At 43.7% G+C, this 25,557-nt stretch overlaps 2 protein-coding genes across 4 annotated transcripts in view; one reads left to right on the top strand and one right to left on the bottom strand.

Moving 5' to 3' along the window:
• The window catches only part of LOC308347264 (phytanoyl-CoA dioxygenase, peroxisomal-like), a 45,144-nt gene that overhangs the window by 15,459 nt on the left and 4,128 nt on the right, over positions 1–25,557 (top strand). For 2 of the 3 annotated variants that reach the window (XM_080810497.1, XM_080810496.1), the window contains exon 5: positions 12,558–12,692. In XM_080810497.1, the coding sequence (XP_080666623.1) occupies positions 12,558–12,692 (135 nt within the window). Of the gene's footprint in view, positions 1–12,557; positions 12,693–14,928; positions 15,238–25,557 lie in introns of those variants that run through there. The other variant, XM_080810498.1, reaches the window with a different exon arrangement.
• Positions 92–5,504, bottom strand: LOC308348016 (phytanoyl-CoA dioxygenase, peroxisomal-like; the record flags this gene model as incomplete). The annotated part of the gene is made up of 4 exons (XM_080811838.1): positions 92–337; positions 2,892–3,073; positions 4,479–4,560; positions 5,490–5,504. The coding sequence occupies 4 exons, from the start codon at positions 5,502–5,504 to the stop codon at positions 110–112; spliced, it is 507 nt and encodes a 168-aa protein (XP_080667964.1). The 3' UTR covers positions 92–109.

The following is a 25,557-nucleotide window of genomic DNA, read 5'->3' as shown; positions in this document are numbered from 1 at the left end:
TGAGCTCACCTGGCTTCTCACTGATATGAGCAAAAAAGCATGAGGTAGCACATAGATTTCCTGGTAAATAAACCAGACTAAATGCCAGTTTAGTTCAATGTCAGAAATCTCATAAAGTTTCACATATCTTGACATTTTTGTTTCTAATGTATTCCTCCTTGGAAAGTACAGTGATGTGAATGCATACCTTCCGGTATCCTTGAGTTCTGTTCCAACCAGATCCATGGATGAGCAAAGGATGAAAGAAAACAGTGTCTCCCTTCTCCATCACAAGATGCACTCGGGGGCAGTTTTCATCATAGTCCTGAATCCCGTAGAACATTATGTTAACTCCTCCCTAGAACACGTAAGAGAACCAACATGTAAGAGAACCAAGACTCTATTTGAGGAACCCAATGCTTAAGAATTTTATCAATGAGTCATTAGGAAAAGCAAAGGTTTCCTAAGTTCTGCCAAGAGAAAGACATAAAAAGGTTCTTAAGAGCAACTGTAAATACACAAAAACTTCTCAAGCATCTGGTAAAAATCATGGATTTGGAGGACCAAATGAAGAATCTGAAATTTCCACTTATCCTTCATTACTGAATTATAAATGAAGATCTAGACCAACTTTGCATTTTGCACTTAACGTGGGAGATCCCCTTTCCAGCATGAATCTGTAATCACACTTTCCCAACATGATATTCTTCTCCCCCGTAACTTTGCCTAAATCATTCTTCTATTACTTAGGAGTACCTCTGGGAAGCAAACTGTTTTTTCAAGCTGGAAGAGAGAAAGTGTTCAAGTTTCCTCAGCTCAGAAAGCACTCATGTCACAACCAGAGTAAAGAAAGAATAGTAAATTACAACACTGTGCTTTTTTAGAACTACTTCCAACGTCAGTTATTGCTTTAAGTAATGGTTATGGAGGGAGCACAGTATCCCAGTCCCCTTCATAAGACAGTCCCACATTCTTCTAGGGGAAGGATTCTTTCCTGCTGGACTGTGTTGGGCCTTTCATCCAGTGTACTTCTCTCCTGGCAAGGTGGATATGTAACCTATGCTAAGTCAATCTGACCTCCCACTGTCAACACTTCATATCTGAACAGAGGATCGATCAAAGGCATTGGTCATGGTCAAGTTCAACTGCCCCCATCAGGTGCCCCATCCTGACTTCCCTCTGTCACACTCCCACTTTCCTGCTTACCAGAGCCTTTCCATGGCCTCAGCGTGTGCCTGCGACCCTCTAATACACACTCTTTGGCTTAAGTCAGCCACAGCCCACTTCCGTTGCCTGCAACAAACTTTCCCTAAACCTCAGCTCAGTTTTTCCATTAACCTCAACAGCTTATGAATCTCACAATTTCAGATTTTATATCAGAATCCAGACTCAAAAGATTTTCACTTGGCACTAATCCTCAGAGTAAGAATTCTAAAATTGAGACAGAAGTCCTGAAAGCCATATTCTTTACTTCCTACAAAAAACCCACACGCATTCTTCCCACCTGAACAACATGTGCTCTTCTGGGGCTTTCAGACTTTACTGTTTTTTTTTTTTTTAAGATTTTATTTATTTATTTGACAGACAGAGATCACAAGTAGGCAGAGAAGTAGGCAGGGAGTGAGGAAGAAGCAGGCTCCCTGCTAAGCAGAGAGCCCGATGCAGGGCTCGATCCCAGGACCCCGGGACCACGACCTGAGCTGAAGGCAGAGGCTTTAACCCACTGAGCCACCCAGGAGCCCTGAGACTTTATTGTCTGAGGCCTACAACACTCATCGTCTCCTCTCTGGTTTCTCTGCCTCTGGACTCCTCACCTCCAGTACCTCCTCCTCTAGAGCTCCAGATTATCATTCTTGAAGAGCTGATTCGATCTCACCATTCGTGGGCTCAAAACCATTCAATAGTTCAATCAATAAATCATGCAACAGGCAGGCAATGGAATACTACTCATCCTTCCCCAGAGCCTTCGCTGGTCTCTCTAGCAGGAAGGAGATGATTCCTCCCTCATCTTTATCCTGAGATCTAGCAATCAGTGGGTAAGAATTACTTGGCAGCTGATACATGCATCTGGTCTTGTGGGTGTTTATGTCTGACCTCTGCAATGAAGCTTGATGATTTTAGATCCTATACACTGCCTACCAGAGTTCCCCACACTGGTCAGCTTTCCACAACATGTTGAAAGAAAAATGATTATTCTACCTGACATCCTTGAATTTTCCCTGATCCGGTTCCAAAACCTAAAACAATGCTTTGCTAAGAAAGGAAACGCCATCTCATTGTTAAAGTTCTGTATGGAATCTGATCTAAAATCAAAACAATCAATATTCTGGTTAAGATTTATCGTCTAGGGGCACTTCGGTGGCTCAGGAAGTTGGGTATCAGACTCTGGATTTGGGATCAGGTTATGATCTCAGGGTCACAAAATCAAGCTACATGTTGAGCTCGTGCTCACCGGAGTCTACATGTCCGTGTTCCTCCCCTGCTTCCTCTCTCGGCCCACGCCACCTCTCACAAATATCACGAGCAAATGTCACGAGTTGTCTCCCTTTATCCCTGTCTCTCTCTGTGTTTGACTCAAATAAATAAATGAATCAAATCCTAAAAAAGAAAAGAGGAAAGAAAGGGAGGAAGGAAGGGTGGGAAAGAAGGAAAGAAGGAAGGAAGGAAAAAGAAAAGGAAAGAAAGGGGCGCCTGGGTGGCTCAGTGGGTTAAAGCCTCTGCCTTCGGCTCAGGTCATGATCCCAGGGTCCTGGGATCGAGCCCCACATCGGGCTCTCTGCTCTGCAGGGAGCCTGCTTCCTCCTCTCCCTCTGCCTGTCTCTCTGCCTACTTGTGATCTCTGTCTGTCAAATAAATAAATAAAATCTTTAAAAAAAAAAAAAAAGAAAAGGAAAGAAAGAAGGGATTTATACCTCCCACTTGGGATAAGCGTGTGGCTTCAGGTCGCCTTTGTGAGTGCCTGGGAGCACACACAGGCAGCCATTGTTCCGGTCGATGTGCTCCATGGCTGTCCAAGCAGCAACTATGTTATTGCTGGGCCTGACGGGGAAATACTGCAGATCCTGATGCAAGGGCTGGCGGGATGTCTTCTTGCCTGAAACAGAACCTGCTGTTAAACCACACTTAACCTCAGAATTCATCTCCTCTGCCTGAAAACCAGATCAATGACTATCCCTCCAAAACCCAAAGAAGTGAAACCACACTACAGACAATCAGCCTGGAGAGATAAGCACCAAATTGGAATATCAAATCGACAGGGTGACTCCAGATCCCACGCTTTTGTTCTGGGTTTCTCACAGCAGGGATTCACACCATTCTCTAGCAACTCATAACAGTTACGATCTCTATTGTGCTTTAATCCTTTGTAACTCTGGTTTGGGCACAGAGTCTAGTACTCAAAGAAAAGTTTGGTCAACTGAAGAGAGTAACCAAATTTGAAGTTCCCTGTTAGCCCTCTAAGCGGCTGATACAAACACTACCCAGGAAATAAATTAATAAAAGGCTTCCAAGAAGTTCTTTGCAGAACTAAGAGCACTTGTCACCGTGTAGAATCAGAGATCACAGAACCACATTTTCGTGGTTCCCTGTTTTGCACTCTGAACTTGGTACTGTCCCCCTATGCCCAACCACGAGGTCTCTAAGCAAGACATCCAGGGTAGGAGAGATTTTGTGGTGCTACACTACAGGCTAGTCACATAAAGCTCTCCTGGCCTCTTTTTCTCCAGAAAAATGTAGAAAACAATAAAGAATTCTGAAGGACCAATTTATTACTGCTAGTAGAGTAGAATTTCTCAGCATGGACCAAGAGCTGTGGTTGTCTTTAAAAATGCAGATTCTTGGGGGTGCCTGGGTAGCTCAGTCAGTTAAGCATCTCGTGATTTCAGCTCAGGTCTTGATCTCAGGGTTATGAGTTCAAGTCCTGTGTTGGGCTCCACGCTGGTCATGTAGCCTACTTTAAAAAATTTTTTTTAGTTCAGATTCCTGGGTTTTAGCTTCCAAATCAGTTTCTCTGGGAGTGAGATCTTAGGAGCTACATTTTAGCAAGCACAAGACATTTTAAGTCAAGTGATGTATGTGATTTATACGAAAACTTTAATTTTGATAATAATAATATCTTCAATCAGGAAAACAGAATTCACACCATCATTGGTGAGAATAGTTAACAAAGCTTAGGGATGATCATTATAATAATAGGAGCCTATGGTATATGAGCAGTCATGTTTCTAAAACCAAACTTTTGAGCAGCAAGCCAGTCAGTCATCCGGAAATCCAACAATAACCCTACTTATTGTTAACATCAGAAATCGCTATTCTACCTCACTATTGTTATGATGTATGCTATTTTAAGACAAGTAAAAGGACATATATATTTAGTTATCCAAATTTAGCAGTTACACACACAGCTAGAGTTAGAACACCTTAAACTCTCTTTTCCTTTCTTTTTTTTTTTTTTTTTTTTGGAGTGGGGGGCTTCTCCATAACAAATAAGAGCTCTTTACCAGAATCTGGAGGTTTGTTTATCAGCATTGTATGCAGGGCCATAATATCAGGTCCAGTGAAGCACTCCACATATTTCAGAATCTAAGGGAAAAGAAGAAAAAAAGTTTGACGAGAAATCCAATGCACAAAAGTGGCACAAAGTACAATTATCTGTACAAGAGCCAAGATGCCTTCGTTCAACACCTGGTAGGAGCGCCTGGGTCGCTCAGTCAGTGAAGCTTCCAACTCTTGATTTCTGCTCAGGTCATGATCGCACAATCACAGGATCAAGCTCTGCACTGGGCCCTTTGTTCAGTGGGGAGTCGACTTGAGATTCTCTCTCTCTGCCCCTCCCTTCCAAACAAATATATATATACACACACACATACATACATACACACACACACATATATATTTTAAAACCACTTAGTATTTCACAACATTGCAAACAAAGCTTGAAAACACAAAGAAGTTGCAACAGTAAGTCTGCAACACTCTGAATTAAACAGGCTTTTCCAAGCCAGTTGGAACCCTAACCACTTTTTTTTTTACAAGAGAGGCATGTGTTTCTCTGAGATATCGCTGGAAAGGGCAGAGATAAACCTTCCTTCAACTGGAGCTCTCCATAGTTGCCCAGTGAGCAGGCAGCTTCCTCTTCCCCCCTACCAAGACTCTTCATAAGGAGGGACCATGAGGGTGCCTGGCTGGCTCACTAGGTAGAGCATGCAACTCCTGAGTTGGGGTTGTGAGTTCAAGCCCCACACTGAGCACAGCGCCTGCTTAAGAAAAAAAGAAGGGAGGGGCGCCTGGGTGGCTCAGTGGGTTAAGCCTCTGCCTTCGGCTCCAGTCATGATCCCAGGGTCCTGGGATCGGAGCCCCGCATCGGGCTCTCTGCTCTGCGGGGAGCCTGCTTCCTCCTCTCTCTCTCTGCCTCTCTGCCCACTTGTGATCTCTGTCTGTCAAATAAATAAATAAAATCTTTAAAAAAAAATAGCTTTAAAAAAAAAGAAGGGATCGTGAGAGGCCCCAACATGTGCAATGGCCATGCATAGCCCAGAGGAAAAGAGAAGGGCAACTGGGGTGCTACCTCTTTACATCTAACCCACCGACGGAGGGGTACATGCAGCAAGGACTCGGCAGCGTGTGCCGACTACCTGCAGGGGGCTTTATGCATCAGCCCGCCTAAACCACACAGCGATCCCTGAAAAGTAATGCCCCCATGGATGAATAATCCTTTAAAGTGAACACCCCACACAAATAAGCCCAAAGCTAATAAACTGCCCAAGTGTGCGGAGCCAATTCAATGAAAAAGGTGGTATTGAATCTCCAATTCTGTCTGACTCCAAAAAATGAAGCATATTCTACTGCGTTCTCATTATTTGATCCTGTGTAGAAGGAATATTGGCAACTTGAGCAGGAAATGCTTGAAATGAAACCAAAATCCTAGAAGTCAGGCCTCCTACTTGTTTGTTTATAAAGCGTGTCAAATTTTGCAATTTCCTTAGGCCAGTATTTTCTTTCTTTCTTTTTAAAATAACCCCTAATACCACCATGGGGCTCGATCTCAGGACCTTGAGATCAAGGGTCTCATGGTCCCACAACTAAGCCAGCCAGGTGCCTCTGACCAGTATTTTCTTTTTTTATTTAAATTAAATTTATTTATTTTAATAAACATATAATGTATTTTTATCCCCAGGGGTACAGGTCTGTGAATCGCCAGGTTTACACCTTTCACAGCACTCATCATAGCCCATACCCTCCCCAATGTCCATATCCCCACCACCCTCTCCCGTCCCCCCTCCCCCCAGCAACCCTCAGTCTGTTTTTTGAGATTGAGTCTTTTATGGTTTGTCTCCCTCCCGATCCCATCTTTCATTTTTTCTTTTCCTACCTCCCCCCAACTCCCCCACATTGCATCTCCACTTCCTCATATCAAAGAGACCATATGATAGTTGTCTTTCTCTGATTGACTTATTTCGCTAAGCATAATATCCTCTAGTTCCATCCACGTCATCGCAAATGGCAAGATTTCATTTCTTTTGATGGCTGCATAGTATTCCATTGTGTATATATACCACATCTTCTTTATCCATTCATCTGTTGATGGACCTCTACATTCTTTACATAGTTTGGCTATTGTGGACATTGCTGCTATAAACATTCGGGTGTACGTGCCCCTTCGGAGCACCACGTTTGTATCTCTAGGATATATACCCAGTAGTGCAATCGCTGGGTCATAGGGTAGTTCTATTTTCAGTTTTTTTTTTTATTTTTTTAACGATTATTTATTTATTTATTTGACAGACAGAGACCACAAGTAGGCAGAGAGGCAGGCAGAGAGAGAGGAGGAAGCAGGCTCCCTGCTGAGCAGAGAGCCTGACGTGGGGCTCGATCCCAGGACCCTGAGATCATGACCTGAGCCAAAGGCAGAGGCTTTCACCCACTGAGCCACCCAGGCGCCCCTATTTTCAGTTTTTTGAGGACCCTCCACACTGTTTTCCAGAGTGGTTGCACCAGCTTGCATTCCCACCAACAGTGTAGGAGGGTTCCCCTCTCTCCGCATCCTCGCCAGCATCTGTCATTTCTTGACTTGTTAATTTTAGCCATTCTGACTGGTGTGAGGTAGTATCTCATTGTGGTTTTGATTTGTATTTCCCTGATGCCGAGTGATGTGGAGCATTTTTTTCATGTGTCTGTTGGCCATCTGGATGTCTTCTTTGCAGAAATGTCTGTTCATGTCCTCTGCCCATTTCTTGACTGGATTATTTGTTCTTTGAGTGTTGAGTTTGCTCAGCTCTTTATGGATTTTGGATACTAGCCCTTTATCTGATATGTCGTTTGCAAATATCTTCTCGCATTCTGTCAGCTGTCTTTTGGTTTTGTTAACTGTTTCCTTTGCTGTGCAAAAGCTTTTGCTCTTGATGAAATCCCAATAGTTCATTTTTGCCCTTGCTTCTGTTGCCTTTGGCGATGTTCCTAGGAAGAAGTTGCTGCGGTTGAGGTCAAAGAGGTTGCTGCCTGCATTCTCCTCAAGGATTTTGATGGACTCCTTTCTCACATTGAGGTCCTTCATCCATTTTGAGTCTATTTTCGTGTGTGGTGTAAGGAAATAGTCCAATTTCATTTTTCTGTATGTGGCTGTCCAATTTTCCCAGCACCATTTGTTGAAGAGGCTGTCTTCTTTCCATTGGACATACCTTCCTCCTTTGTTGAAAATTAGTTGACCATAGAGTTGAGGATCTATTTCTGGGCTCTCTATTCTATTCCATTGATCTATATGTCTATTTTTATGCCAGTACCATACTGTCTAGATGATGACAGCTTTGTAATAGAGCTTGAAGTCTGGAATTGTGATGCCACCGACTTTGGCTTTCTTTTTCAATATTCCTTTGGCTATTCGAGGTCTTTTCTGGTTCCATATAAATTTTAGGATTATTTGTTCTATTTCTTTGAAAAAAATGGGTGGATTTTGATAGGGATTGCATTAAATGCATAGATTGCTTTAGGTAAAATAGACATTTTCACAGTATTTGTTCTTCCAATCCATGAGCATGGAACATTTTTCCATTTCTTTGTGTCTTCCTCAATTTCTTTCAGGAGTACTTTATAGTTTTCTGAGTAGAGATTCTTTCCCTCTTTGGTTAGGTTTATTCCTAGGTATCTTATGGTTTTGGGTGCAATTGTAAATGGGACTGACTCCTCAATTTCTCTTTCTTCTGTCTTGTTGTTAGTGTAAAGAAATGCGAGCGATTTCTGTGCATTGACTTTCTATCCTGACACTTTACTGAATTCCTGTACAAGTTCTAGCAGTTTTGGAGTGGAGCCTTTTGGGTTTTCCACATATAGTATCATATCATCTGCAAAGAGTGATAGTTTGACTTCTTCTTTGCCGATTTGGATGCCTTTAATTTCTTTTTGTTGTCTGATTGCTGAGGCTAAGACTTCTAGTACTATGTTGAACAGCAGTGGTGATAACGGACATCCTTGCCGTGTTCCTGACCTTAGCGGAAAAGCTTTCGGTTTTTCTCCATTGAGAATGATATTTGCAGTGGGTTTCTCATAGATGGCTTTGATAATATTGAGGTATGTGCCCTCTATCCCTACACTTTGAAGAGTTTTAATCAGGAAGGGATGCTGCACTTTGTCAAACGCTTTTTCAGCATCTATTGAGAGTATCATATGGTTCTTATTCTTTCTTTTATTAATGTATTGTATCACATTGATGGATTTGCGGATGTTGAACCAACCTTGCAGCCCTGGAATAAATCCCACTTGGTCGTGGTGAGTAATCCTTTTAATGTACTGTTGGATCCTATTGGCCAGCATTTTGGTGAGAATTTTCGCATCTGCGTTCATCAAGGATATTGGTCTGTAATTCTCTTTTTTGATGGGATCCTTGTCTGGTTTTGGGATCAAGGTGATGCTGGCCTCATAAAATGAGTTTGGAAGTTTTCCTTCCATTTCTATTTTTTGGAACAGTTTCAGGAGAATAGGAATTAATTCTGCTTTAAATGTTTGGTAATATTCCCCCTGGGAAGCTGTCTGGTCCTGGACTTTTGTTTGTTTGGAGATTTTTGATGACTGTTTCAATCTCCTTACTGGTTATGGGTCTGTTCAGGCTTTCTATTTCTTCCTGGTTCAGTTGTGGTAGTTTATATGTCTCTAGAAATGTATCCATTTCTTCCAGGTTGTCAAATTTGTTGGCGTAGAGTTGCTCGTAGTATGTTCTTATAATTGTTGTATTTCTTTGGTGTTGGTTGTGATCTCTCCTCTTTCATTCATGATTTTATTTATTTGCGTCCTTTCTCTTTTCTTTTTGATAAGTCTGGCCAGGGGTTTGTCAATCTTATTAATTCTTTCAAAGAACCAGCTCCTAGTTTCATTGATTTGTTCTATTGTTTTTTTAGTTTCTATTTCATTGATTTCTGCTCTGATCTTTATGATTTCTCTTCTCCTGCTGGGTTTAGGCTTTCTTTGTTGTTCTTTCTCCAGCTCCTTTAGGTGTAGGGTTAGGTTGTGTATTTGAGATCTCTCTTGTTTCTTGAGAAAGGCTTGTACCGCTATATATTTTCCTCTCAGGACTGCCTTTGTCGTGTCCCACAGATGTTGAACCATTGTGTTTTCATTATCATTTGTTTCTATGAATTTTTTCAGTTCTTCTTTAATTTCCTGGTTGACCCATTCATTCTTTAGAAGGATGCTGTTTAGTCTCCATGTATTTGCGTTCTTTCCAAATTTCCTCTTGTGATTGAGTTCTAGCTTCAGAGCACTGTGGTCTGTAAATATGCAGGGAATGATCCCAATCTTCTGATACTGGTTGAGACCTGATTTATGACCCAGGATGTGGTCTATTCTGGAGAATGTTCCGTGTGCACTAGAGAAGAATGTGTATTCTGTTGCTTTGGGATGGAATGTTCTGAATATATCTGTGATGTCCATCTGGTCCAGTGTGTCATTGAAGGCCTTTATTTCCTTGTTGATCTTTTGCTTAGATGATCTGTCCATTTCAGTGAGGGGAGTGTTCAAGTCCCCTGCTATTATTGTATTACTGTCGATGTATTTCTTTGATTTTGTTATTAATTGGTTTATATAGTTGGCTGCTCCCATGTTAGGGGCATAGATATTTAAGATTGTTAGATCTTCTTGTTGGACAGACCCTTTGAGTATGATATAGTGTCCTTCGTCATCTCTTATTATAGTCTTTGGCTTAAAATCTAATTGATCTGAAAGAAGGATTGCCACCCCAGCTTTCTTCTGATGTCCATTAGCATGGTACATTGTTTTCCACCCCCTCACTTGAAATCTGGAGGTGTCTTCGGGTCTAAAATGAGTTTCTTGTAGGCAGCATATTGATGGGTTTTGTTTTTTTATCCATTCTGATACCTTGTGTCTTTTGATTGGGGCATTTAGCCCATTAACATTCAGGGTAACTATTGAGAGATATGAATTTAGTGCCATTGCATTGCCTGTAAGGTAACTGTTATTGTATATTGTCTCTGTTTCTTTCTGATCTACGACTTTTAGGGTCTCTCTCTGCTTAGAGGACTCCTTTCAATATTTCCTGTAGAGCTGGTTTGGTGTTTGCGAATTCCTTCAGCTTTTGTTTGTCCTGGAAGCTCTTTATCTCTCCTTCTATTTTCAATGATAGCCTAGGTGGATATAGTATTCTTGGCTGCATGTTTTTCTCGTTTAGTGCTCTGAATATATCATGCCAGTTCTTTCTGGCCTGCCAGGTCTCTGTGGATAGGTCCGCTGCCAAACTAATGTTTTTACCCTTGTATGTTACAGACTTCTTTTCCCGGGCTGCTTTCAGGATTTTCTCTCTGTCGCTAAGACTTGTAAATTTTACTATCAGGTGACGAGGTGTGGACCTATTTTTATTGATTTTGAGGGGCATTCTGAGCATCTCCTGGATTTTGATGTTTGTTCCCTTTGCCATATTAGGGAAATTCTCTCCAATAATTGTCTCCAATATACCTTCTGCTCCCCTCTCTCTTTCTTCTTCTTCTGGAATCCCAATTATTCTAATGTTGTGTCATCTTATGGTGTCGCTTATCTCTCGAATTCTCTCCTCGTGGTCCAGTATTTGTTTGTCTCTCTTTTGCTCAGCTTCTTTATTCTCTGTCATTTGGTCTTCCATGTCACTAAGTCTTTCTTCTGCCTCATTTATCCTAGCAGTGAGAGCTTCCATTTTTGATTGCACCTCATTAATGGCTTTTTTGATTTCAACTTGGGTAGATTTTAGTTCTTTTATTTCTCCAGAAAGGGCTTTTATCTCTCCGGTGAGGGTTTCTCTAATATCTCCTATGCCTTTTTCGAGCCCGGCTAGAACCTTGAGAATCGTCATTCTGAACTCTAGATCTGTCATATTACCAATGTCCGTATTGATTAGGTCCCCAGCCTTCGGTACTGCCTCTTGTACTTTTTTTTTGTGGTGAGTTTTTCCACCTTGTCATTTTGTCCAGATAAGATTTGCTTTCTCCTCCTCTAGAATTCCACTGTTCTTGGTGAGTGAAGTTGGTCTTGGCTGGGTTTCTGGTTGATCTTCTGGGGGAGGGGCCTGTTGTAGTGATTCTCAAGTGTCTTTGCCGCAGGCGGGATTGCAGTGCCCTTGCCAGGGACCGGGCTAAGTAATCCGCTCGGGTTTGCTTTCGGGAGCTTTTGTTCCCTGAGCGCTTTCCGTAGAGTTCTGGAGGACGGGAATGAAGATGGCGGCCTCCCGATCTCTCGGCCCGGAGGAGCTGAGAGCTTGGGGTCCCGCTCCTCAGTGCGCCCTCAGTGAAAATCTCCCAACCGCCTCTGGCCTCCCTGACCTCTGGTCGCACCTGGAGTAAAGCAGTCAATTGCTCGCACTTGGAGAAAAGCGCCCGTTCGCTTCCATCTCCGTGGCCTCCGGCCGAGCTCCGAGCCCACCCAGCCTGAGACTGGCACAAGGTAACCCCGGGCTGAGAGCTCACTCCTCCGCTTTGTCGCTGTAGCCGGCTTCCCCGCTCTAATAACTGTGAGCTCTGCGGCACTCAGACACCCCCGGTCCTTCTGTGACCCCGCGGGACCTGGGGTTACACTGACCCCGCGTGGGCTTCCCCCCAGTTTAGCCTCTGGAGTGATGTCCCTCCGTGGAGCAGACTTTTAAAAGTCCAAATTTTGTGCTCCGTTGCTCCGCCGCTTGCCGGGAGCTGGCCCCTCCCCCCGGGGTCTGTCTTCCCGTCACGTTGGATTCACTTCTCCGCAGGTCCTACCTTTCAGAAAGTCGTCAATTTTCAGTTTCTAGAATTGTTGCTCTTCTTCTCTTCGATTTCCCGTTGGATTTGTAGGTGTTTGCAATGGTTTGATAAGCTATCTAGCTGATCTCCTGATACCCGATGTCGTCTCAGCCTGCTACTTCTCCGCCCACCTCTTGTATTTCTCAGTCAGACTTAAACTGTACTTGGGGAAAAAGAGATACTGAACCCTGAAGAGACTAATACAGGACAGCATGGAACATTCTAGAAATCAAATGCCGAGTGAAATAGCGGACTTCCTAAAAGAAGTCTCCCTGTTCGGTCTGGTGTTAATGGAATGGGTTTTTTTCCCAGTATTAACCCTGTCACTCTGCACAGGCAATTTCCTGCCATTTCGCCGGTTGGGACTGCCACTACATCGATGTGAAAGGCACCAGTCAAGAAGTCACTGAGAGGGATCTTTCACGGATAGGAAAAAAATTATATGGAATTCCAGATGACACCAGGCTGCAGGTATGTTTTTCTGAGATGCTAGGTTAAGACTTTTTTGTCTTGTTTTCTTCAGATGCTTAACAACTGTCATACCTGTTGTAATTTAGAAGGATAACGTGCTTTGTTTAGAGCGCCTTGCAGAAGCATCGCTGAGACCCACTAAGAATGACAGTGAATTTCAGCTTGTACGCGCTTCCCCAGCGGGGGCATCTGAGCACCCCGTGCTTTTTGATGTCTTTGGCCACGCTGTGGTAGGCAGGCTATTCTGTTCCAGGATGGACAGGTGGAAACAGAAAACAGATCTGGAGGAGAGCAAGTGAAGGACAAGGCTACCTTCTGAACGCACAGGAGGAAAGTTAGAGGCTTGGGCTCTCAACCATAGGCTTCCTTTATTTATAGAGCATTTACATATCTATGAATCCAAGGAGACTCCAGAAAGCCATTCCTAAGCAGGTTTTGTTTGGGTCAGTTGGCATCTGGAGTTTCATGGAGCAGACTTCAGAAACCACTGATGCTTATCAGTGGGGATAGAGACATTATTCCGTACCTTTCTACTTAATACACATCGCTTGTAAATTCCTTGTAACTAGAACATTCAAAGCTGATGGTGGTCACCAGACAATCTGTAGTCAAAGCAAAAATAAACATATTTACTTTGTAAATGAAGTCCATTTTAGCCGCTGAACCAAGAAGCTGATCCTATGATTTAATTTGCATTAATCATAAATGCATGCATTTCCTATGGGGGAGACCCCCAAGGAGACCGAGTGTCATGATAACTCTGGGCCTTCCAGGACTCTGAAGAGTACCATAGAGCAGCGCTAAGCTACTGTGCCAGTAGGAGTCATCTTCTGAAACGCCTTCCCAGCTTAAGAATCTGACTTCTCCCTTGCCCCTTCTCCCTTTATAGCATCTATGACTCTATCCCATATCTGCAAAGGCTCTCATTTCACACTGTAGATGGTAGACCATCTTGTCCTTCTCCCTTGGTCCAGTGCTTAAAATGCATCATATTTTGTCAAGTGGGGATTCCGTGCAACACTCTGAATTTTAAAGCAGAAAAAAAAATGCATATGTTATGTTTGTGGTTTGTCAGGTTGTGGTAAGTGATTGCCTTCTGTATTTATTTCATTTATTTGAGAGAGCCAGACAGAATGAGAGAGAGAGAGCGAGCAGGAAGGGCGGCGGGCAAAGGGAGAGGGAGAAGCAGACTCCCAGCTGAGTGGGGAGCTTAATGAGGGGCTGGATCCCAGAACCTTGAGATCATGATCTCAGCCAAAGACCGATGCTTAACGGACTGAGCCACCCTAGTGCCCCGCCTGTATTTATTTGAAAATGTTAGTCTTGCAGATATAGTTACTCAGCTTTACTTGGAATAATGATATTAATTTCTACTACATAGGTCTTTGTGAGCTATGAGAGCTCTTTCAGATCTCTAGTCTTACTTTCCTCACCAAATCCCAGTGCATCATTCTCACTTTTTTTTTTTTTAAGACCTCTTTATTTATTTGAGAGAGAGAGAGAGAGTGCACAAGGCGGGGGGAGAGGAGGGAAGGGGAGGGAATCTCCAGCAGACTCCTCACTGAGCGAGAAGCCCGAGACAGGGCTCGAACATAGCACCCTGAGATCATGACCTGCGTTGGACACTTAACTGACTGAGCCACCCAGGAACCCCTCACTCCTCGCTCTTAGGGAGAAAGTGAAAAGTCCACGAGGTTGGCCTGAGTGATGTAAGTGACAGAGCTACATTTTGGAGTCGGGTCCAATTACAAAACCGTTTTTACCACCTGACCTAGCTGTTGGCTCGAAAATAAACAAGAAACAAAAAAGTCTGAATTGTTTTATTAAGAACAAAGGAAAAAAAAACCCAAATCAAGCCATAACTCCCGACATCATTTGCACATAGGAGCAGATGACTGTAAATGGGGCAGTGTCTAAAGGAACACAGAACAAGGGGCAGTGTGGACTGTTGTGACCAAACACTGTGCTCAGCCGGTTGAAGACACCTGTGGTCAACAGCAGCGCCAAATAATACAGGCTGACCTTCTGGGGACTTGCTCTCTTAGTTTGGTCAACACTATTCTAGATGTGGGCAAGTACATTATTTGGAGTCTTACAATATGGTTGATTTACCAGTTGATAGGACTACTGTGCAGTTTTTCCATTTAACTGTTGGTAGATGCTAGAAATCTACTTCATCTCATGCTGAACAGATCCCTATGTTCCATCAACTGACTGTGCTTGGTTTTATTTCCAGGATGTGCTTAGATTTAGAGTGCGGCTGGTGAAAGGAAAGAGGATCAATCTATGAGGTAGCCGTCTGCTTGAGCTCTTTGAGAGAAAACAGAACAAATTAAGGTGCCTCCGGAAAATGTTTTCTTAACAAGCTATCCTAATCTTTTCTATTGCTTGTTCTCCAAATCATGACACGAGGATAAGGTACTTGCTGGTATGTGGTTAGTTCTGCGTGCAGAGCTGTTGCTTTCATGGAGGAAGATATGGCACAGTGGTCAGTTCCTGTCTTCAGGAAAACTGAGGGTTGCGGCTAATAAATGTGCTTCATGTCTAATTTAAGTGTGTTGAATCAGTTTCTTTCATTCAGTCAGCTCTTTGCCCAAGCGGAAAGGTATCCTTTGAGACTCAGGGTACGTGGACTCTGGCATCCCTCTTCTGGAAAACCCACCACCCCCTGGCTTCCTGGCATGAGAGACTTGTCAGATCTAGAGCACCATCTAACACAGGCACGTGTGATGAAGGGCACTGTGGAGTAGAAATAAGGGGGGATGCTTGTGCTCTGACACAGGATTCCTTGCATGACTTCTCCAACCCAGGCAGCCTCCTTAAAAAAAAAAAGACAGGATCTTTCCAAGCTGTTTTTCTCTGTTCCTGAAGAAGGAAGAATAAGGTGGTTTCATCTGCTACTTTTTATTGGGTAAGGCAGCTGAAAACCCTCAGCATTTATGAACGAAACCTAAACTCTTTCAAACTACAGGGACAGTTTTAGATAGTTTAGGTTTCTAATGGGCACGAACTGGGAGAATTTATTTTATTTTGAAGATTTTATTTATTTCTTTTAAGAGAGACCTACACACACACACACACACACACACACACACACACGCACGCGTGAGCAGTGGGGAGGGGTGGAGCGAGAGGCAGACAGCCCCATGAGCAGGGAGCCCGACAAGGGGCTCAGTCCAGGACCCTGTGATCAAGACCTGAGCCTAAGGCACAGGCTTAATCCAATGAGCCACCTTGGGGCCTCATGGAGGGGGGTTTTATTTTATCCAGTGCCAGATTTGTACACGAGTTGGGGCAGCAAAGAGACATAGTCTTGATTTTTAAAAATAACAAGTTGCTAAGAAATAACAAGAGTCCCTTTCTTGTTACTCTGCTAAGCACAGGTTTTCCTAAATCGAGCTTCACTGTTTTTGTCAGTTCCTTTGTGAGGGCAGCCTATTTAAATTCAGGCCCAGCTGGAAACTGAAGAAGGCAAGACTATCCCTGACAGGGCTTAAGGAAACCGGATTACAGAGTTATTGGACATAATATGTACATGAGGAAAGCCTGTGTAAACAGCATGGAGGGAGTCCTGTTCCGCCAAAAAGCCTTTTGAAACTAATTTCAAATGTAAAATAAATTAGAAAAAATAAACTTCAATAGGAAAACCAGATAGCACAATTTGTTACTTCCCTTATGCATTTTGGAGCGCATGCCAATGAGTCAATCAGGAAACAAGTCATCGCCCATTTTATCTGTGTCCCTCTGGTCCGTTCCTTCATCTCACAAACACCCAACCATCCGTTCCGGGTAATAGGACTAGGTGTGGAACAAAGACAGCACCGGGTGAGTTAGGACGGATCCTTTGGTCTGTGTGGACCCACCTGGAAAAGGTGGGAGCGAAGGTCAGCAGCAAAACGAAGAGCTGGAAGGGGGCTATCAGGGCATCTCGGCAGAATGAGGACCAGCTGGTCTCACGGTGGGTGTACAGGGGATTTACCCTGGGGGAGTGTTTTCTTTGCCCAGACACTAACCTCAAAGGACTGTAGGGGGTACTCAAAGTGCACACCAAAGCGAACAGAAAGGATCCCCTTCTACCAAAGCGAATAGGAAGGATCCTCTTCTGTTTGTGAACACACAAATAAAGGGAAAGATACTTTTGCTCATGGATGAGAAGAATTAATACTGTTAAAATGTCCACACTACTCAAAGTCATCTACGGTGTAATACTTACCCAAATTCCAATGGCATCTTTCACAGAGTAGAAGAAATCATTCTAAAATTTGTACGGAATCACAAAAGATCCCCAAACCACCAGAGCAATCTTAAGGAGAAAAAGGAAAGGTATCACCCTCCCTGATTTCAAACTACATCACAAAGCTATAGTCAAAGAGTATGTTACTGCTACTAACACAGACACACGCATGAATGGAACAGATTGAAAGCCTAGAAAAGACTCACACATACATGAACAATCCATCTATGATGACAAAGGAACCAAGAACATAGAATGGAAAAAAGATAGTTTCTTCAACAACTGGTGCTGGGAAAACTGGAGAGCCACATGCAAAAGAGCGAAACTGGAATGCTGTCTTACACCACACACAAAAATTAACTCAAAATGAATCAAGACTTGAATGTAAGACCTGAAACCATAAAATTCCTAGGAGAAAACCAAGGCAGTAAACTCCTTGACATGTGCTTTAGTGACATCTTTGTGGGTATGACTCCAAAGGCAAGGGAAACAAAAGCAAAAACAAACAAATGGGACTCCATCAAACCAAAAAGCTTCTGCCCAGCAAAGAAAACCATCAACCATCAACAAAAAAAGGCAACCTAGGGGTGCCTTTGTGGCTCAGTGGTTTAAAGCCTCTGCCTTTGGCTCGGGTCATAGTCTCAGGGTCCTGGGATCGAGCCCCACATCGGGCTCTCTGCTCAGCAGGGAGCCTGCTTCCCCCTCTCTCTCTGCCTGCCTCTCTGTCTACTTGTGATCTCTCTGTCAAATAAATAAATAAAATCTTAAAAAAAAAGAAAAGAAAAGGCAACCTACCAAATGAGAGACGACATTTGCAAGCCGTATATCTGATAATGGGTTAATATCCAAAATAATTAAGGAACTCATACAACTCAACAACAAAAAGAGAAACAACCTGATTAAAAAATGTGTAGGAGACCGAATAGACATTTCTCATACAACTCAACAACAAAAAGACAAACAACCTGATTAAAAAATGTGTAGGAAACCTAATAGACATTTCTCCAAAGGAGACAGATGGCCAAAGGCACCTGAAAAGATGCTCAACATCACTAAGACGTCCCCCTGTTCACTTCTATACCTATATACGTAGATATCTATGTGTATAGATATCTATGTGTGTGTGAGGTCCAGATGTACAGCTCTATAATTCAATATCCGTATACACTACCCTGTGATCACCAGTACAAGTCTAGTTACCAAGCATCACCATACAGTTGGCTTCCTTCACACCATGTCCCCTTCTCCTCTGGTAACCACTAATCTATGCTCTGTATCTTTGAGATTAATTTTGTTGGTTTGGGTTTCTTGGGTTTTTATTTTGTTTTATTTTGTATTTTGTTTTTAGATTTCAGATAGGAGTGAAATACAGTATTTGTCTTTCTCCAGCGTATTTTACTTAACGTAATACTCTCACATTCCACCCATGTTGTCGCAAATGGTAAGATTTCATTCTCTTCTGTGGCTGAGTAATATTCCAGGAAGCATCTGCCTTCGGCTCAGGTCATGATCTCAGGGTCCGGGGGTCAAGTCCCTACCTCCTACTCCCTGCTCAGTGGGGAGTCTGCTTCTCCCTCTCTCTCTGCCCCTCCTCCAGCTTGTGCTCTCTCTCTCTCAAATAAATAAATAAAATCTTTTTAAAAAATGAACAGGAAGAAATTGTGAACAACCTAGAAACTGGACACTCAGAAATACAACCTTTCTCTTGGTTATTTTAGGGATTTCTGCCCGGGGTTGGGAGCTGGTGATCCTCCTCTGTGAAGGATCTGCTCTTTACTATCAAGAGCCAGATAGTAAATATTTTCTGCTTCACAAGCTATACTCTCTGTGTCCCAAGGACTCACCTCTGCTGTTACAGCAGGAGGGCAGTCAGGGACAACAGCTCAGTAAAGAGGTGTGGCTATGATCCAATAAAACTCTATTCACAGAAACGGGACATCTGCCAGACTGGACCCTGGGGTTCTTCTTTGCCTACCTGGCACTGGATGAGTCTGTGTATTTAGGAAAGCAAACTATTGCCCTGCACCTTGACAAAAAGCTCTACCTGGCAGTGTGGGAACAATGCTTCAGAGCACTTCCCTGTTTCTTTGAGATGAACAGGAAGGTGTTGTGAGCCTGGCCCTGCCCCATGCAAGGCACAGCTTGCTTCCTTATGTGATGCGCAACTGTTTGTTTTTTCTTCCCTGATGTGGCCAGTTGCTAATGTAGATTAACTTTGGGACACCCTGTGAAGACTTATCCCAAGTCCTCTGGTGTGACATGTAGCCCAGAAGGAGGATGCTCTGAGATGGGGTGGGTGATACACAGGGCTCAAGGACACTGCTTAAATATGCACATTGGTATCCACCAGAAGTCTTGGTTGCAAACGACAGAAGCTGACCCTAAGCATGGGAAACAGAAAGCAGACCATGTGAGCAGGCTCTCCAGGGCTCAGGGAAATGCTATGTGGCCAGGTGTGCCGTGGACAGGAGCACAGCACAGTGGCTATGGTGATGGATGCCCCACCCACCCATCCTCGGGGCCCCTGCTTTGGAGTCAAAGCCCTGGGCACAGCGTGTGAGCCACAGGCCATGACTGGCTGCCACAGAGGTGGAAACAGAGCATGGGCCTTCCTGGTTCTGTTTGCCACCTGCCCTAAGACCATACTTCATGGTGGGTTGGGATAGCCTCAAAGCAAGATCGGGTAGCATAAAGAAAGAAGACGGACAAAATGTTTTCATCTGCTACAACAGCCACACATCTGGCTTTCATAGTCAGCCTGCCAGGGAATAGTAAAACCCACGTGAACTTGATGAAGGGAAGGGCTGTGTCTCTACTGGCTCTCTCAGGCCTGTCCTAGGTGCCTGTCTCAGTCCTTGAGTGATACAGGCTCATCACTGATCATCTGGGAAGCACACCAGGGCCCCTGGGAGCTCTGGCCTGGTGCAGCATTCTTAGGGCTGTGGTGATGAATCATTATGGGGTCACTGCCAATACTTCAGTAGGTCACAACCCCCGGTTTTTTTGTTTTTCTTCCCTTTGAGAGGGAAAGAAAGCATAGGGAGGGGAGGGAGAAGGAAAGAATCAAGCAGGTTCAATGCCCACTGCAGAGTCCTACGCCGGCTGGATCTCACAACCCTGAGACTGTGACCTGAGCTGAAATCAACAGTCAGACGCTCAACCGACTGCACCATCCAGGTGCCCTATAACCTCGATTTTTAAATAAAATTATAAAATAAAATAGAATGAGGGGTGCCTGGGTGGCTCAGTGGGTTAAAGCCTCTGCCTTTGGCTCAGGTCATGATCCCAGGGTCCTTGGATCGAGCCCCACATCGGGCTCTCTGCTCAGCAGAGAGTCTGCTTCCCCTGCTTCTCTCTCTGCCTGCCTCTCTGCCTGCTTGTGATCTCTGTCTGTCAAAAAAAAAGAAAATCTTTAAAATACAATAGAATGAAAAAAAAAACAGAGAAGAAATCAGAGAGCACCACATAAGGTAAGGAAAGCAATGTTTTCTGTTCTATTTTCTTTTAAAGATTTTATTTATTTATTTGTCAAAGAGAGAGACACAGATAGAGAGAGTACAAGCAGGGGAGCAGCAGGCAGAGGGAGAAGCAGGCTCCCAGCTGAGCAGGGAGCCGGATGCAGGACTTGATCCCCCGACCCTAGGATCGTGACCTGAGAGAAAGGTGGACGCTTAACCGACTGAGCCACCCAGGAGTCCCCTTACCCCTTACCCCTTACCCCTTCACCCCTTGGTGAAGCTTGGAGGATATGCAATGGGAAATGTCTATCTTAGTCCCAATTACTTAAACATCAGGGCTGGAGGCAGAAGTGGATGTCCCAACTCTTGTTAAAGGTTTTATTTATTTATTCGACAGAGAGATCACAAGCAGAGGGAACCGCAGGCAGAGGGAGGAGGGAGAAGCAGGCTCTCCACTGAGCAGGGAGCCCCACGGGGGGGACTTGATACCAGGACCCTGGGATCATGACCTGAGCCAAAGGCAGAAGCTTAGCCAACTGAGCCCCCCAGGCCCGTGCGGATGTCCCAACCCTTAAGTGGGGAATGCTGTCCCAGGAGACCAGAAAGAGGGACAGGGGACGTCAGGTAGGAAAGGACAGGGAGTGCATGGCAAATGGCCAGTGTGTCACAACAAACAGCCTGTTCCTTTATCCTAGGGCATTTACACAGAGGCTTCCTGGAGTCACTGCTGTGGGAGGAAGAGTGAGGAGGCGGTTTAGCAATTTAACTGCTGAGTCTTCCCCTTCTATCAGGGTGCAGACGCCCTGTGCTTTTGGGTTGTGTTTCTGGCCCTCCAAGCACTGCTAAGGAAGTTAACCTCTGAGGTCCCTCTGTGGCCAGTCTGTACCATGTATGGGGTGCCTTGGCAGTTGATTATGTTTGAATAATTTCCATTTCTCCTTTAACTAAAAGCAGCAGCAGCTAACACCTGTATTATGCCTTACTATGCACCGAGCACTGTTGTAAGCCCTGAACTTGTATTGATGCTTAAAAATAAATATATATATATTTATTAATATATATACATATATATATATAAATAAACATATATATATGTATGTATTTATGAGAGAGAACGGAAGGAGGGGCAGAGGAAGGAGAGAGAGAATCTTAAACAGGCTCCATGCCCAGTGCAGAGCCTGATGCAGGGCTTGATTTCATGACCTTGAGATCATAACCTGACCCGAAGTCAAGATCTGGCACTTAACTGACAGAGCCACCTAAGTTTCCCATATTGATGCTTTTAATTCTTGCAACAACTCTATAGTCTAAACACAATCATTATCCCTCTTTTAGAAATGAGACAACTCAGCACAGAAAGGTTAAGTAACATGCCTAAAGTCCATAGCTAGCAAGTGGTGGGGCAAGGATTGGAAACCCAACAATTGGGCTGCAGAGTCCTTGCCACTTTGTCATTGGAATAACGCATTAAATGATCATTTATACACTTTTAGTGAATGATTTTACTCCATATAATGTTAAGAACCTCAAATTTTTCCAAAATTTCAGCTATTCTACAATTCAACTTGTATTTCTTGAAATGCAACAGTGGCAAACAGTAAGAGTAATCTTTAATATAGATATTGATCATATTTATGGTAGTCGGTATTGTAAAGGGATTCTGTTGAATGCACAGAAACTGTGTCAAGCAATCCATTGATAAATAGCGGGGAATGAATAGTTTATAGAATCAGAATACATAAGATATAACAGAGAAGGTCTTAAGGATCATGTAGTCCAATCTCCTGATTTCATTCATTCATTCAATTATCAACACTCTGTGTGCAGGCATACACTGCACGTGAATCACGTAAAGATGATTAGGACATGCTTTCTGACTTCAAGGAGCTCACCTCTGGGCTATGAGAGCCCTCAGCTCAAAGGGTGGTGGTGGGGGTGGGGGGTTGTCTCTGGGCTCATACATGTGTCTGCAATTTATTGATTGTTAACCAAGAAAGGAGAATTAAAAACCCCTAATGGTACTTTACTGTTATATATAAACCGTTCTATATAAACATCTATAATAATTTAATTTCTATAAAGAGAATGTGTTCACATATTACAGTAGTTAAAAACTGATTTTTAAAAGTTCAAGCAAATGACTCTTGGTGGTAAAACCACAATGTGTTTTATTTCACTAGGCTAATAAGCAAGGGGGTTTGAGGAATTTGTTTTGTTTTGTTTTATTTTGTTTTGTTCTACAGAAAATAGCAGATACTAATACAGAAACAAGTCATTAAGTCTGAATCTGTTTGAGTTGGGCAAGTTCAAACCTTGGTTGCAGAACCAGTTTGAGCACAGGGGGACCTTTATGATGAGGATCCTGGGTCACTCCATGACATGGAGAGAGTTGGACCGCAGGCCTCCTGGCCAGGGACATAGTGCTTCAGGGAATCCAAGTCTCCCCTTCTCTAGCCGCTTCTTCAACCTCTTTCCCCACAAACCAGCTTCTCCTGGGTCCCAGCTGATGCTAGAAATGGGCTTTCACCACAGTGCGGAGTTTATGTCTCCCCTGTCCAACAGAGTAGTCAGACAGTGAAAATCTCTGTTTAAATTTCAGATTCCTTGCAATCCCTATCAAAATACCAACAGCATTTTTCACCAAACTTAAACCATCCTAAAATTTATATGGAATCACCAAAGACCTCAAGTCGCCAAAACAATTTTGAAAAAGAAAAACAAAACTGGAGGTATCGCAATTCCAGACTTTACATTATATGACAAAGCTGTATTCAATACGGTATCGTACTGGCACAAAAAAAGACACACAGATCAATGGAACAGAATAAAAACCCCAGAAACAAACCCACAAGCATATGGTCAATTAATCTTGGATAAGGCACGAAAAAATATCCAATGGGAAAAATTCTCTTCAACAAATGGTGCTGTGAAAACTGAACAGCTATATGCAAAAGAATGAAACTGGACCACTTTCTTACATCATTTATAAAAGTAAATTTGAAATGGATTAAAGACCTAAATGTGAGACAGGAAACCATTAAAATCCTAGCAGAGTGCACAGGCAGTAACTTCTCTGACATCAGCCATAGCAACATTTTTCTACATATGTCTCCTGAGGCAAGGGAAATAAAAGCAAAAATAAAGTATTGTGACTACATCAAAACAAAATGCTCCTGCAACTGCAAAGGAAACACAACAAAACTAAAAGGCAACATATGGTATGGGAGAAGGTATCTGCAAATGACATATCCAATTAAGGTTTAGTATCCTAAATATATGAAGAACTTCTGTAACTCAACACCCCCAAAACAAATGATCCAACACAAAAAAATGGGCAGAAGAAATGAACAGACATCTCTCCAAAGACATACAGATGGCCGATAAGACGAATGAAAAGATGCTCGACGGGGTGCCTGGGTGGCTCAATGGTTTCAAGCCTCTGCCTTAGGCTCAGGTGATGATCCCAGAGTCCTGGGATCCAGCCCCACATCTGGCTCTCTGCTCAGCAGGGAGCCTGTTCCCCACCCCAGTTGCCTGCCTCTCTGCCTACTTGTGATCTCTCTCAAGTAAATAAAATCTTTAAAAAAATCTTAAAAAAGAAAGAATGCACTGGAGGCACCTGGGTGGCTCAGTCAGTCAAGTTTCTGCCTTCAGCTAAGGTCATGATCCTGGGGTCCTGGGATCAAGTCCCACGACACACTCTCTGGTCAGCAGGGAGCCTGCTTCTCCCTCTGCCTCTGCCCCTCCCTCCACTCATGCTTGCATTTGTGTTCTCTCTCTCATGTTCAAATAAATAAATAAAGTCCTAAAAAAAAAAAAAAAGCACCGATCCGATCTAGCAGCTCCATTTCTGGGTGGATACCTGAAAGATTTGAAAACAAAGTCTCCAAGAGATGTCTGTATACCTGTGTTCACAGTGGTGTTACTTAGAGCAGCCAAAAGGCAGAAGCAACTGTACATCAAGAGATGAGTGGACAAACCCAGTGGGTACACACACAGTGGAATAGTATTCAGCCTCAAAAAGGGAGGGAATTCTGACTCATGCGACCGCATGGATGCGCCATGAGGATGTTATGCCAAACAGAAAATGCCATTCACAAGGAAAAACACTGCATGAGTCCATCTCTATGAGGTAGCGAGAGCAGTCCCCTTCATAGAGACAGCAGAATGGCCAGGGGCTGGAGGCAGGGAGGATGGGGAGTTAGTGTTTCCTAGGGGCAGGGGTTCAGTTTGGGAAAATGGAGAGAGGCCTACATGAATGGGGTGTAGAAAGGGCTAAGTCTAACGGTTGAGGCGTTCATAGTAACTTTTACTTAATGGTAATGTGATGGTAACGCCTCCATTATGTGGATTTTACCAAAATCTTAAAAAACAAAATAAAAAAATTGTAACGCGGAAAAAAGAAAACACCCTCAAATTTCCTAAGACACTAGAAAGGAGTATACACCCTGCCGCGTCCTGACGGTGCGCGGGAGAAGAATGAGGCACCAACAAGTCAGCCGCAAGAGAAAGGGAGCAGGGGACAGCAGTAGAAAATACTGTTGCCCCGAACAACTCCTCAGTCCCGCTTTTATTAGACAGAAACAGGAACCCACAGAGGAGCCCAAGAAGGCCAAACATTGGTCATAGGCCTTGGAGATAAACAACAAGGAGGGCAAAATATGTCTGGTCAAGCAGTATGAAGTTCATAGTTGAACAAGCACATTCAAGGGACTTATCTAACTAGCCCAGGTGCTCTCCGGGGGAGAAAGGGGAGATAACGGAAAAATGAAGCATCCCCCGCTGCTCAGCTTCAAGGCCCTATATTGTCGTCTCCCCCAAAGGCCTGTTGCCAGTATACGTTTTTCTTAAGGCTGTATCTAAACCTGCTTGGTAACTAGTACAATTTCCCATGGGTTCTCTTTTAAGCAATACGTTGTTCTGAGGGACGGTTGCAACACCCCACCCTAATTATCTGATGGCAAAGGCTTCTCCCCACTTGGAAAGATTTCGAAAGGGGCCACGCATGAAGTCCGCCCACAGCTGGGCGCTCCTGCCTTCAGGGCCACGTGGTGCCGGTCAGTCCCGAGCAGAGGCAGGCCAGTCCGTCCTGCACACAGTTCAGCACAGATCCCGGGGGCTTTGTGATTCAGTCCTGGAGGGGTGGCTCACCCTCTGAAGAAACACTTTTCTC

Source organism: Martes martes, assembly GCF_963455335.1.
Source record: "Martes martes genome assembly, chromosome: 8".
NCBI lineage: Eukaryota > Metazoa > Chordata > Mammalia > Carnivora > Mustelidae > Martes > Martes martes.
The sequence above is the reverse complement of the archived record's forward strand: the minus strand, read 5'-3'. Positions and strand labels throughout refer to the sequence as shown.